The sequence below is a fragment of the Eurypyga helias genome, unplaced genomic scaffold (assembly GCF_000690775.1).
Source record: "Eurypyga helias isolate BGI_N326 unplaced genomic scaffold, ASM69077v1 scaffold29664, whole genome shotgun sequence".
Lineage (NCBI taxonomy): Eukaryota > Metazoa > Chordata > Aves > Eurypygiformes > Eurypygidae > Eurypyga > Eurypyga helias.
The window spans coordinates 15,825-27,673 of record NW_010246300.1 but is presented as its reverse complement, the minus strand read 5'-3'; the positions used below and the strand labels follow the sequence as shown (position 1 = coordinate 27,673).

General features: G+C 52.0%; 1 protein-coding gene across 1 annotated transcript in view; it reads left to right on the top strand.

Annotated features, from left to right (window-relative positions):
- LOC104508652 (RNA-binding protein 41-like) overlaps positions 1 to 1,153 on the top strand; it is a gene marked incomplete at its 5' end in the record, with an annotated part of 1,841 nt that extends 688 nt beyond the window's left edge. Inside the window, 2 exons of the mRNA XM_010150354.1 lie at positions 482 to 629; positions 996 to 1,153. Of these exons, the coding sequence (XP_010148656.1) occupies positions 482 to 629; positions 996 to 1,153 (306 nt within the window). The remainder of the gene's footprint in view (positions 1 to 481; positions 630 to 995) is intronic.
- Between the last annotated feature and the right edge of the window lie 10,696 nt (positions 1,154 to 11,849).

Genomic DNA, 11,849 nt, shown 5'->3' with positions numbered 1-11,849 from the left:
GGTGCTTGGTTGAGCTTCCTGGCCAAGGGAGAGCACCCTCCACTCTGGGAGGGAAGGGGAGCTTTGGGTCTATTGGGAAGTCACCCAGCCTGGCAGAGAGCTGTACTTCTGACACCAGCTCTTCCTGGCTCTGGCAGGTCACTAGTCAAGATGTCCTCTCCTTGTTTGCATCTGAGACCAGGTGTGGTGTTACTCAGACTGTGCTTAACTGGTAGCTGGAGCTTATTGTGTTTCATGAGTAACCAGAGCTGTCAGCACTAGGCACCAGCAGGCATGATGATGCGGTGAGTCCAGAGCTGCCTTTCTCCATACACCTGCCTGTTTTCCAAACTCCACTGTTAGCATGCAGGTGGGAAGAGGAGTCTGGGATGGCAGAGGGTATAACTAATTCATTCCTTTGAGGTGTATGTACTTGGGACCAGGTTGAAAGGTGTCTGTTTGCGTGGTACAGGCCAGCTGACCCTCTGTCTCGCTGGAACAGGTGCTGTATTTGAAGAACCTGGGCCCTCGAGTGACGATGAAGGACCTGGTGTCCTTGTTTGCTCGGTTCCAGAAGGAGGACAGCCCACCCATCCAGTTCCGCCTCCTGAGCGGCCGGATGCGGGGTCAGGCTTTCATCACTTTCCCTGGTGAGTCGCTGCCTCGTGCCTCTCAGTTCTTCCCTGGTCCACGAAGGTGCCATATCTTCCCGCAGGGCCCTGGGCTGGTGCCAAGCCTGCTCTCCAAGGAGAAGGAGTGGAGTTCAGTCCCTCATCCTTCTGTCACATCATAGTCTTTTTCCCTGGACTGGAAAAGGGTTCATCAAGACGGAAGGGATGCAGACTGTTACGCGCTGTGTTTACATTCAGCGCGTTGTGCTGGCCGGAGCATCCCAGTGCCGCGCTGGATCGCGGTGCAGGCTGAGGGTGTGTGAGCGGGGAACGCGCGTGACGGCCGCGCGTGGCTGTGCCAGAACTCGCCGTGCAGCCTGCGCCCGTTTCGCCCTCTCGTTGCAGATACGCAGTCGGCCCGGGACGCCATGCAGTTGGTGAATGGGTACAATCTGCAGGGGAAGCCGCTGGTGATCGCGTTTGGGAAAAGCAAGGGGCATTCACCAGAGGCTGACCCTGCCATCCCCTGCGCCTCTGCCAGAGAGAACCCCCCTGCCAAGTGACGGATGGGTAGCTGGGAACCTTGTGGGTTTGCGTGGGCTATGGGAACTCCTTGGTCGTGACTGGGACAGTGAAGGACTGTTGGGACTTAGCATGCATGTCCATAAATCTTGGTGGGGGAGGGGAGAGCAGCGGACTACTCTCTCTTCCTTTAGAGAGATGGGCACTGTCCTTACACTCTTGGGGTGTACTGGCTTTTTCCTCCTGTTCCACATATGTGTCTGCCTTCTCTGCCCTTTGTGGCAAGGAGGGCAGGAGGAAGCCTTGTAAATAAATGTATTTATTGTGGTATTTCCTTGGTTTGTGTTTGTTCACCTTTGTCCTGCTCAGGTCTTCTAGAGCCAAGGTGCTGCGCGCTGCTGATGTAGGACTGTGTCAGCAGGGTTCGGTGCTGGGAGCTGGGGTACCCGGCTGACGCAGGGACCGGTAGGGCTGCTGCCCCATCCTTGGCAGCAGCAGACATGTTGCTGTAGGACAGGAAAAAAGGCTGCCCCTGTTCCTCCAGATGCTTTGGCTGCACAGGTATCTGATTACACAGGTGTTTTAGGACTGCAAGGACGTCGTGGCTCCTCACTTTTGATCCCCTTAAAGCCCTGTGGCCTGGAGGGTGGTTGCTCTGGTGAGGTACCATTGTGGCTGATGCCATGGTTTATCTGCTGACCTGTTTTAGTGCCTTTTATGAACAAGGCAAGCTAATGTCATATGCTTCCCACAGCATCCCAGTGCTCCTGGGAGAGCAGTATCCAAGCTCTTGGTGATGGTGGCTGAGGGAGCCCAGGCTTTCCCAGCAGAGCCAAGTTGCTGGCATGCTCTTCATTCCTGAATTGGCCTTTGGCTTCCAATCGTAAGCATTCAGCATTAATGTGTACACTTCTCCCTGCTTTTTCCTGACCTTCCCAGTGTGCAGAGGTGCAAAATAACTGCTCTTGTACGTGTGCACCGACCGCCTTAATGCATAGGAGGTGGGCACACCCCTCACAGCAAACCTTTGCTGGGCATTAACCACCCTAACGTAAGCTGTTTGGCTCCGTGGTGTGCAAACTGCGTGATAAGCAGAGGAGATGCGTTTGTGCTGGGACAGAGAGAGGGTCTGTGTAAAGCAACGTATGTGCCTGAAGTCAGACCCAGAGTCCTTTTCTGTGGACTCGTGTTACGGAGGAGCGTCCCCTCTTGTCTGTGGTACCCTGTGGATGCTGAAATGGGTCACGGCTTTGGAGGATGTGTTTACATCACATTAATCTTTCTGTGTGAAGTGTTTTTCTGTCGCGATGAGGAAGCGTGGGGCAGGCTAATGGCAAGACATTTAAAGCATGATGCTGTGTGATAAGAAATTTCAGTTTAGGAGGGCTTATCTCTTAATTACATAACTAACTTCAGTGGAAGTAGTTTTTAAGCTTTTGCTTGAGCCGTCGGCTGTGTGAGCCTTACAGATTGGGTATGGCTTTACCAGGGCTGTTTGCGTGCAATCGCAGAAAGGCCTCTGCCAGGATGAGGGATTTTTTGTCAAAACAGCTCTACCTTCCTGATGCTTCTTTGGTTGCCCCTTGTTTTTTTTGGTGCAAAACTCCTGCCCTTTCTCTTTTGCTATAGTTTATGCACAGGGGTGAAGGGGCTGGGGCCTGGCTTTGTTTCTGTCTGACCATTCTGTTTGATCCAAGCAAAATGGTGGGGAGCAAAGCAGAGAACTTTGTTTCTTTAAATGCGGAAGACACGGCGCTTCAGGAAAGTGAGTGGGGTCAAGAAGTAAAAACCAGAGGCCTTGTCCCCTTCCTGCCTTGTTGTGTGCGGCCGAGGAGGGCCATGCGCTTGCTGGCACAAACTGTCCCGGGGGACAGTGGGAGGTGGGGCTGGGTGCAGCATTATGAACAGGCACATGGGGTTTCCCTGGCTGGCTGTTGGCCTGGGTGTGCAGTGCTGGAGACAGATTTGCCTTGCTCCTCTGCTTCATTTCCCCGTCCCTAACGTAGAAAATGTTGTGAAGGTGCTTAGGCTAAATTAGGGTTTGGAGCCCTTCCCTAGGTGCTAAGGAAATCCGCCTTGTGAGTAACGCTTCCTGACCATTTATGTGGTCCGTCAGTGATGAAGGCAGCATGGGACCGGCAAGATTTTTCACTGCAGCCACCCTGAGCCTTACAGGGGCTAAGCTCCCTTTGCAGAAGTTCAGAGCGGCAATGGGACCTGTGCCTGGAGTGAGGCACGTGCTTCCCACTTCCAGCCCCTTTCTGCTTCGCTTGCTTTCAGCTTCGGTTTCACAGAGAAGGCCCTGAAGACACTACCTGTTCATGGATTGTGTGGCTTCAGGCCTGGCTCCGTGCAGCTGGGGAAGGAAGGATGCTGCCATCTTCACCAAGACTGGAGGGGCTCTCAGCATGAGGCTGCTTTCCCAGACCTGCATGGACTGTGTCCATGCTGTGATTATCCCACTGGTGTCGTTCAACCAGCTAAACGGTCTCCCGTGGCCAAGCTGCTACCCTCCTCCCAGGGGATGTGAGGGGCCAGTGGCACTGCCACGATGCTGAGGGCACAGGCTGCCTGCGGCCGTCCCGCAGCCACGCGTGCGCAGCAGTGTTTGGAGAGGGCGAGAATAACTGGGAGCAGTGCTGTGCCTGCAATATCCCGGTGTCAGCCTTGCTGCTAACACTGCCCCGCAGCACTGTTCCTTTTCCCTTGGGCTAGAACGTGTGTGTCTGCCTGGGGGCACCTGCTGCTAACCTGGCTCCTGGAAAGCCTTCGCGGTCACGCTGTGGGCTGCCTGTTTGTGTCCTGTTCCCCCGCCACACAGATCCTGCCCAAGCTGTGCTCTGCTGCTTTTCTGCACTGCAATGGCCTTCGGTGCCTCCTAGGTGTGCGGGCGTGCTGCCACGTGTGTCTCCTTCGTGCTGAAGGGAGCTGAGAATATACAGCTCCTCGGCATCGCTCGTGAGTGGTGTGACATTGCTGCCCCCTCCTCGGCTTGATACTGTTAAGTAGTTAACTTCAAAGCCTCCTGTTGTCATGTCTGTCCTGGCTCCGTCTTTCTCTGAGACCATCCTCCTGTCGCCTCTCCCGCGTCACACTTCTCCAGAGGAGCGTCAGGCTTGTGGCCAGGTCTTTGGAGCTGGGTTTTCTTTGTGCCTCTGTGGCAGAAGGGAGGTAGATGGACTGGGCACCCCTGCTCTGGATTGCGGCTTCTAGAGGGACAGATTGCTACTGCAGACTCTGCCTAGCCTGGGGGCCACCCTGGAGTGTACCCTCTTCAGTGCCAGGGAGGAGCTGCTGGCACCGATCGATGCCATTCGAGACAAAAAGGGCATGCATCCTCATCTGGAGCACTGGCAGGCAGGGGCTGGGGCGGCAGCAGTGCCCCAAGGGTGGGGAAGAGCTAAAAGTAGAGACAGATTTGGGGCAGCCCCTGGTCTTGGGGGGTCTAAGCCCGCTGTCCTCCAGCCTGGCCACTGGAGGAATAAATGCAGGGAATTCTCCCTCCTCCCTCTGTGACTGAGTGCTTGGGATGCCACGCTGGGAGGGAGGAGAGGTGGGTCTCATTCTGTCTGTCTCTGGCGTGCTCTTTTTCCCTAGAGGAAACCAATTAATACATTAACTTCCTTTTCCCGTCTGTGCAATGGAACTTCCATGTTTCAAGGTTCTTCTAAAGTGTTCTGCTACTTTGGTGTTCTGCACAGAAATTCCTGTAATTAAATGACTGACTAATGAGATCTGTGGAGTGTGTGAAATACACTGTTTTATCCACTGCTCGGGAAGTTCCCTTAGGAACTTCCCTTAGTTCTGATACAGAAGAGCAGACTGGGGTGCTAGTGATTGGAGGACAGTCTTTTTTTTTTGTGTTTGCTGGTTGTCAGAAATTAAGACAGGAAGCTGTAGCTGGATTTTGATATGGATGAGCATGATATTGGGATAACAGAATCCCTTGCAGACAACAGAGAGATTCCCAGCAGAAAGGCTCTGCACTCTTAGAACATGGTTCTAGCATTTCCTGTCCTGGAAGTGGAGTAAGTTGACGAGAGCTGAAAGGGAGAATGATGTCTCTTGCCCAGCTTTATTCTGTGTATGACTCACAGAGGATGAAAGATGTTAAATCCAAACTAGATTTTGGGTTCACTTGGAAAAGGCTGCACGCGACTAGGATTGCCCTGCCTCTTCCGTTGTGCCATCCCCTCTCCCAGGCATACTGCCGGACCTCGTACCTGGGGCCTCGCAGGCAGATCATCCTGCAACAGAAGAAGATGAACACTCAGCTGATCACCAAGAGCATAGCCAATGTTGAATATGACTTTTACAAGCCAAGACTTATCCCATCCTTCCTGCCATCTCTTGGCATCCCGCGCCCACAGCGGCCTCTGCACACTGGGGTTTCCAGGCCAACCTCACAGCTGGGCTCGGACCAGACCATCTGGTCTGATGCACAGAGAAACCCAGGATTTGAATGAATGGAGAGGCTGAATTATCTTCTCCTTCCTATCTTCTGGTCATCTTTGAGGAGCCAGATCCTGATGTGAGACTTAGGAGGGAGCCCTCAAAGCTGCTTCTGCTGGAGCAGTGGGTGACAGGGCTCACGGCTCACCTTGTGTGTGAGCCAGTTCCTGCCGTAGCCCAAGGCTGATGTGCTGTGTCAGGAGAATGAGGTGGAGAAAAGGCTGAGGCTTTTGCTACTGGTCAGCTTTGCTTGAGAAAATATCCACTGAAACGTACTTTAAATTACAGCATTATTCAATGCAGTGGAATAAACACTTTATCAGGATGTATAATGAGGCCAGAAAAGCCTTTCTTCCCCTCTGGCCTGTTCCTCGGCAGCTGCTGGCTGACTAGAAGTTGGTCATTTGAGTTCTTGGAGTGTGTTGATCCTCATTCCCAACACCCACTCCTAGGCCACCCCAGCTTTTTGGGAGAAAGATGACTTTTGGCTTACGTGCTGATACGTGCTTTTGGAGAACAGCATCCATGAAACAGAAACCAGTATCCCCAGTAAAGCCAAGTGCAAAGAACAATCTACCCTTCGGATCTCTTCCAGAGAGAACTGTGCTTTTGCTGTTTTAAACTCCACCTGAGCATCCTTTATCCCCCCCACCTCACATGGGCTTTAAAGGTCGTTTTGTGCCATGAATTACTGTCATGTTAATCTGAAAAGATTGACCAAAGATGAAAAGGCATAAGTTCTGTACCTACGTACTTAGGAGTTGGAGAGCCAACAAAGCTGCTTTCCCGCTTTTGTAGCTTCCCAGTAGTTCATTCTGAGTGCTAATGCTCTCCCCAGGGATTGCACCGCTGCTGTGTTTTGAGGTGATGCGCAGAAACGCAGCAGGTTGGAAACCTGTAGAGGTGGTGCCCAAGCAGCAGTGGTTTTCCGCTTGCTTTCCAAGGTGCTTCGGCCTTGCACAGCCAGTGTGTGTAAAATAACAGCCCCTCGAGCCGGGGAGTTGAGCACCTGCTGCGTGCAGGTAAGGTAGCGTTGTGTTGGAGAGCACACGATGACTGCGGCCGTTGCAAACACCAGAGCTCTGACTCTGAGAAGTAAGCAAATTAAATATATATTTAGACAAAAAGTGGTTAATGAAATATTTTAATCCTGAGCCCACAGTTTGCCTTCTAAACCTAGTCTGTAGTCTGGGCCATCTGCACCACTCATCTGCCTAGAGCTGAATTTGTGCTGTCAGAGCATGCTGAAGGAGAGCTCGCTCTTGGGTGCACCTTCGTGTCATTGTTAGTTGTTAAGGTTTCTTCAGCTCTGACTGGATGGGCATGATTTGGTTCTGTAAACATCGGTCATTTATCTTATCGCAAGGAAAATTGTTAGTCATTAGTTATCTCATTTGGGATATACTCCAAGGCAGTTTTCTTTGGCCAGACCTTGCCTGTTCTGTTACGAGCGTGGGGAGGCACTGGGACAGGTGGCCCAGAGAAGCTGTGGATGCCCCATCCCTGGGAGTGTTCAAGGCCAGGCTGGATGAGGCTTGGAGCAACCTGGTCTAGTGGAAGGTGTCCCTGCCCATGGCAGGGGGGTTGGAACTAGATGGGCCTTAAGGTCTCTTTCAACCCAAACCGTTCCATGATTCTATTATTAGGGTGATTTTGGCTAGGATAGAGTTAATTTTCTTCCTAATAGATGCAGTGCCGTGTTTTGGATTTGGTATGAGAATGATGTTGATTACAGAGACTTATGCATGTTCTTATCTCTGATTGTTGGCTGCGTGCATGGGGTTGTTGTTAGCAGGCCAAGGCCGAGCGCTTTCTCCCTGCTGAAGAGGGAAGGTGTTGTGCTGAGGAACGCAGCGTGGGCTGCTTGGTGCTGTGGCCTCAGGAGTGTTTCACTCCTTCCTGTGCAACTCCTGCATCTCCCCCGCTTCCCCCTCTGGAGCGTGTTTATTTTCTCCTTGACACATTTCCCTGCAGAGCAGAAGGGTGAAGATCACCTTTGGAATCACTCGCGAGGGTAAAACCCACTACGGGATCATGGTGTACCACAACAGCCGGCTCAGCAGACCCTGCGGGAAGGTGGGCTGTCAAAGGAAGGTGAGCAGTTGGACTTGTCTCTTCCCCATGGTGTTGCCATCAACCTTTGTATCAAGGGTTTGGGGTGTCAGCACTCCCTGAAGGACTACCCTTTTTTTTTTTTGTTCTGAGCAGAATTGGCTAAAACGGCCCTTTCCCTTCATTTCTGGCCCCTGATGCAGGGAGGAAGTGTAGGTGTGAGTGGTGTAGTTGGTTGCAACTTCCTGAATCAAGCACACAACAAAGAGGACTTTGAAGAAGGCAAAGTACCGTTAAGAGAGCCCTGTGCCCAAGGCTGCTGCTTGGAGGGGGTTTTGCTGCGATACAGACTTTGTTCTGAGCACTGCAGATGTTCTTAGGTCTGTTTATTGGGAAGTAGCCCCAGACTAGCCCATTTTTTCCTTCTCTAGTGCCCCCGGAGAGCATGGAGAATTTTACCCTGGAAGTCTGATGCAAACATAGCCTTGGGCTGACAAAAGGACGCGGTCTCTGTGTTCTTCCAGCTCATTCCCTCACAAGATGCCATCCCTGAGGAGACTCCTCTGAAATAAAATGGAGCCTGTGTTCATGTACACTTTAGCAGAGCCGCCCAAACCAGGAATGCACCTATAATGCCAAAAGAAAAGGTCTGATGCTCACCTGGAGCCTCCAGTTAAGGGGTGCCGCAGAAGCAGGCAACGTTCTCCTTCCAGGCATTAGCTCCTGCTCTCCTGGGAGTGCGGCGCTCCACGCTTTGGGAAAGGCTGCACTTGGGGAAAGGGACCTGTAGTCTGAATTTTTTTATGGTTGCCCAGAGAAGCTGTGGATGCCCCATCCCTGGAAGTGTTCAAGGCCAGGCTGGATGAGGCTTTGAGCAACCTGGTCTAGTGGAAGGTGTCCCTGCCCATGGCAGGGGGGTTGGAACTAGATGATCTTTAAGGTCCCTTCCAACCCAAACCATTCTGTGAGTCTGTGATGATAGTGGCCCATTTTTGTGGTTGTGCAGTGGGTGATACAGAAGGTGCCAACCTAAAACCTGCAATCCCAAGTCTAAGACAAGTTCTTGGGGAAGGAGTTTTCATTTGCCTTGGTTGTTCCTTGCACTGCCTGTTGTGCGAGTGCAAACTTCCCAGCTTCTTACCGAGTTCTTCCTTCCCGACAGATGAATGCTGTGCTGGGACAGAAACTCAACAGCTACTGGGAGGCAGAGGTGGCACAGATGAACTTGTGAAGCGGGAATGCAGCCTGCATGATAGCGCAGGAATCCGTTTGCCACTGCTCTGACCTTTGCCAGTGTTGTAGGCCTGGAGTTTCCCTTGGCCAGGGTGGGTGGGAATGTGCTACCAGGAGGAGCAGAGGTTGCCAAGGGTTGGCTAGGCTCCTTCCTGTAGGGAATTGAGGTGAGAACCTGTGGAGCTTGGCCTGGTGGTTACTGCAAGGAGGGATGCCCCACCATGGATGGGGTGTCTCCAGGAGAGGGGAGACATGGGATGCTCCGGGGCAGCCAACATGTCCTGTGCCAAGTGGGCTGGCATTGCTCTGGGGTCAGGTGGTAGTGCTCCTTCTGAACAGCCTTTCCTGGTGTTTACTCCACACTTGAAAGGCTCAGACTGAGCATTGGTTTGCGTAGAGAGAGGCCTGACCAGGCGTGGATACAATGTGAAGAGTGCCTGAAGTGCGGGAAGCTCCCTGACCCAGGGTGAGCTGCATCATTACCAGAAACCTGGTTTGGTCATCCCCAACTGTAACATAATACAGTTTCTTGCTGAGCTCTGCTGACCTGTTGGAGAATAAAAAAGCTTCACTTCCTTACCTAGAATGTCAGCTCAAGCATTAAGCAGAAAGAATTGATAAACTTGGGACTGAGACCAACTGTCTGGATGTTACTGAAGGAAAATCCTTTTCTCTGATCAACGAATTCCAGGGTGCAACAAGTTTATGCGGCTGAACTGTCGTCATCTGTTGAAGTTTGGCGTTCCACAAGGAGAGATAAGATAACCTTCATTATAAACTAGTAAGGAAATCAGTTGGCTCTGGAGGCCGAGAATTAAGTTTTTATAGCTGAGAAACTAGATAATAAAGCTGCTTTGCAACAGAGGAGGAAGTTAATACAGGACTGCCTCCGTTTAAAGCTTTTTCGTACACTGAAAGTCAGTGATCTGGAAGAGGAAGCAGCACAGATTATGGATGGGAGACAGTTCTTTGTCAAACCAGACAAACAGACTGTGAGATTCGTGAGCACCTTCAGAGTGACTGGTTCAGCTGAACAATCAGCAAGGTGGTGGGAGGGCAGGCAGGCAAGGTACTGAGGAAGGAGCTCTTAGGATGGCCTCGGTGTACAGGTAATTCCTAAGTTAGCAGTATCGTCTGAGGATTGAAACCTAAGAATGTGTTGGGCAGTTCAGTGAAAACACCCATGCAGTACTTGTGGCTGGCAGGAAATTAATAGTTACATTTCCATTTTCATAGAATCACAGAATGGCTTGGGTTGGAAGGGACCTTAAAGCCCATCTAGTTCCAACCCCCCTGCCATGGGCAGGGACACCTTCCACTAGACCAGGTTGCTCAAAGCCTCATCCAGCCTGGCCTTGAACACTTCCAGGGATGGGGCATCCACAGCTTCTCTGGGCAACCTGTTCCAGTGCCTCCCCACCCTCTCTGTGAAGAATTTCTTCCTGATATCCAATCTAAACCTCCCCACTTTCAATTTAAACCCATTCCCCCTTGTCCTGTCACTACAGGCCCTTGTAAAAAGTCCCCCACAGCTTCCTTGTAGCCCCCTTCAGGTACTGGAAGGCTGCAATAAGGTCTCCCGAGAGCCTCCTCTTTTCCAGGCGGAACAAGCCCAACTCTCTCAACCTTTCATCATAGCAGAGGTGCTCCAGCTCTTGGAGCATCTCCGTGGCCTCCTCTGGACCATTTTGAACCTGTATGTGCAAGATTTTTATCCTGTGCTTCAGGACATCACTGCAAATGTGTAGTGGTGCATAGGGGGAACTTTTCCTGTAGGCTGTTGCCACGTAACTTATGACTGTGACAGTTCCTTTCCTTTGAAGCAGCTGGCATCAGTGGCCTGTGCTGCCCATATGCATTTCTCTCTCTGCTCAAAACTGAAGCAGAAATGAGTGGCATAATGTGTGTTGTGCCCTGGCAGAGGTACTCCTCAGCTCAGTGGCAGAGCTCTGGGAGGAGGTGATGAGGTTGGGGAGTATCAGGGAGTCCAGGAGGGAACTGCACCCTACCTTCCCTGGGACAGGCCTGTCAGGCAGATGGGACACAGGACAGGGAGGATTCCCTGTCCTCTCCTCCTGGCAGGATGCAGTGACTTAAGAGATATTGGGGAATGGCAACAAGTTCCTGCCTGACGCAGCAGCATGTCTCCTCCATCACTACCCCACCTTCCCGGGTGCCCTTGCATGAAGCTCTGCCGGTGCAACCAAACAGTGAGGAAGTTGGAGTTGTCAGCAGGGTCAAGTCAGCCTGCACCCACATCAAAGCCACTTCCATGAAGGAAAAAGGACAGGTTATTGTCATAGGGGACTCCTTTCTGAGCGGAACAGAAGGCCCAATACGCTGACCGGTTGGTAAGGTCCCCTGGGAACCTGCTTGTGAAGGCATTGGGGTCCCTGAATGCTGGCCACTCTGTAAGAGCCATCTCTGACGGACACAGAGGCAGTTCCAAAGTGTTGGAAGTCAAGCGCATGGGGCAGAAGGGCGGCATGGATGAGCAGGGATCATAGAATCATAGAATCACAGAATGGTTTGGGTTGGAAAGGACCTTAAAGATCATCTGGTTCCAACCCCCCTGCCATGGGCAGGGACACCTTCCACTAGACCAGGTTGCTCCAAGCCACATCCAGCCTGGCCTTGAAGACATCCAGGGCTGGGGCATCCACAACATCTCTGGGCAACCTGTCCCAGTGCCTCACCACCCTCTCTGTGAAGAATTTCTTCCTGATATCTAATCTAAACCTCCCTGCTTTCAATTTGTACCCGTTACCCCTTGTCCTATCACTACAGGCCCTTGTAAAAAGTCCTCTCCCAGCAGCCTTGTAGCCCCTTCAGATACTGGAAAGCTGCAATGAGGTCTCCTCGGAGCCTCCTCTTCTCCAGGCTGAACAAGCCCAATTCTTGCAGCCTTTCATCACAGGAGAGGTGCTCCAGCCCTCTGATCATCTACAACTTAGGTGGGAAAGTGTGTGAACATTGCAAGTGCAACACAGGAGGACTGCA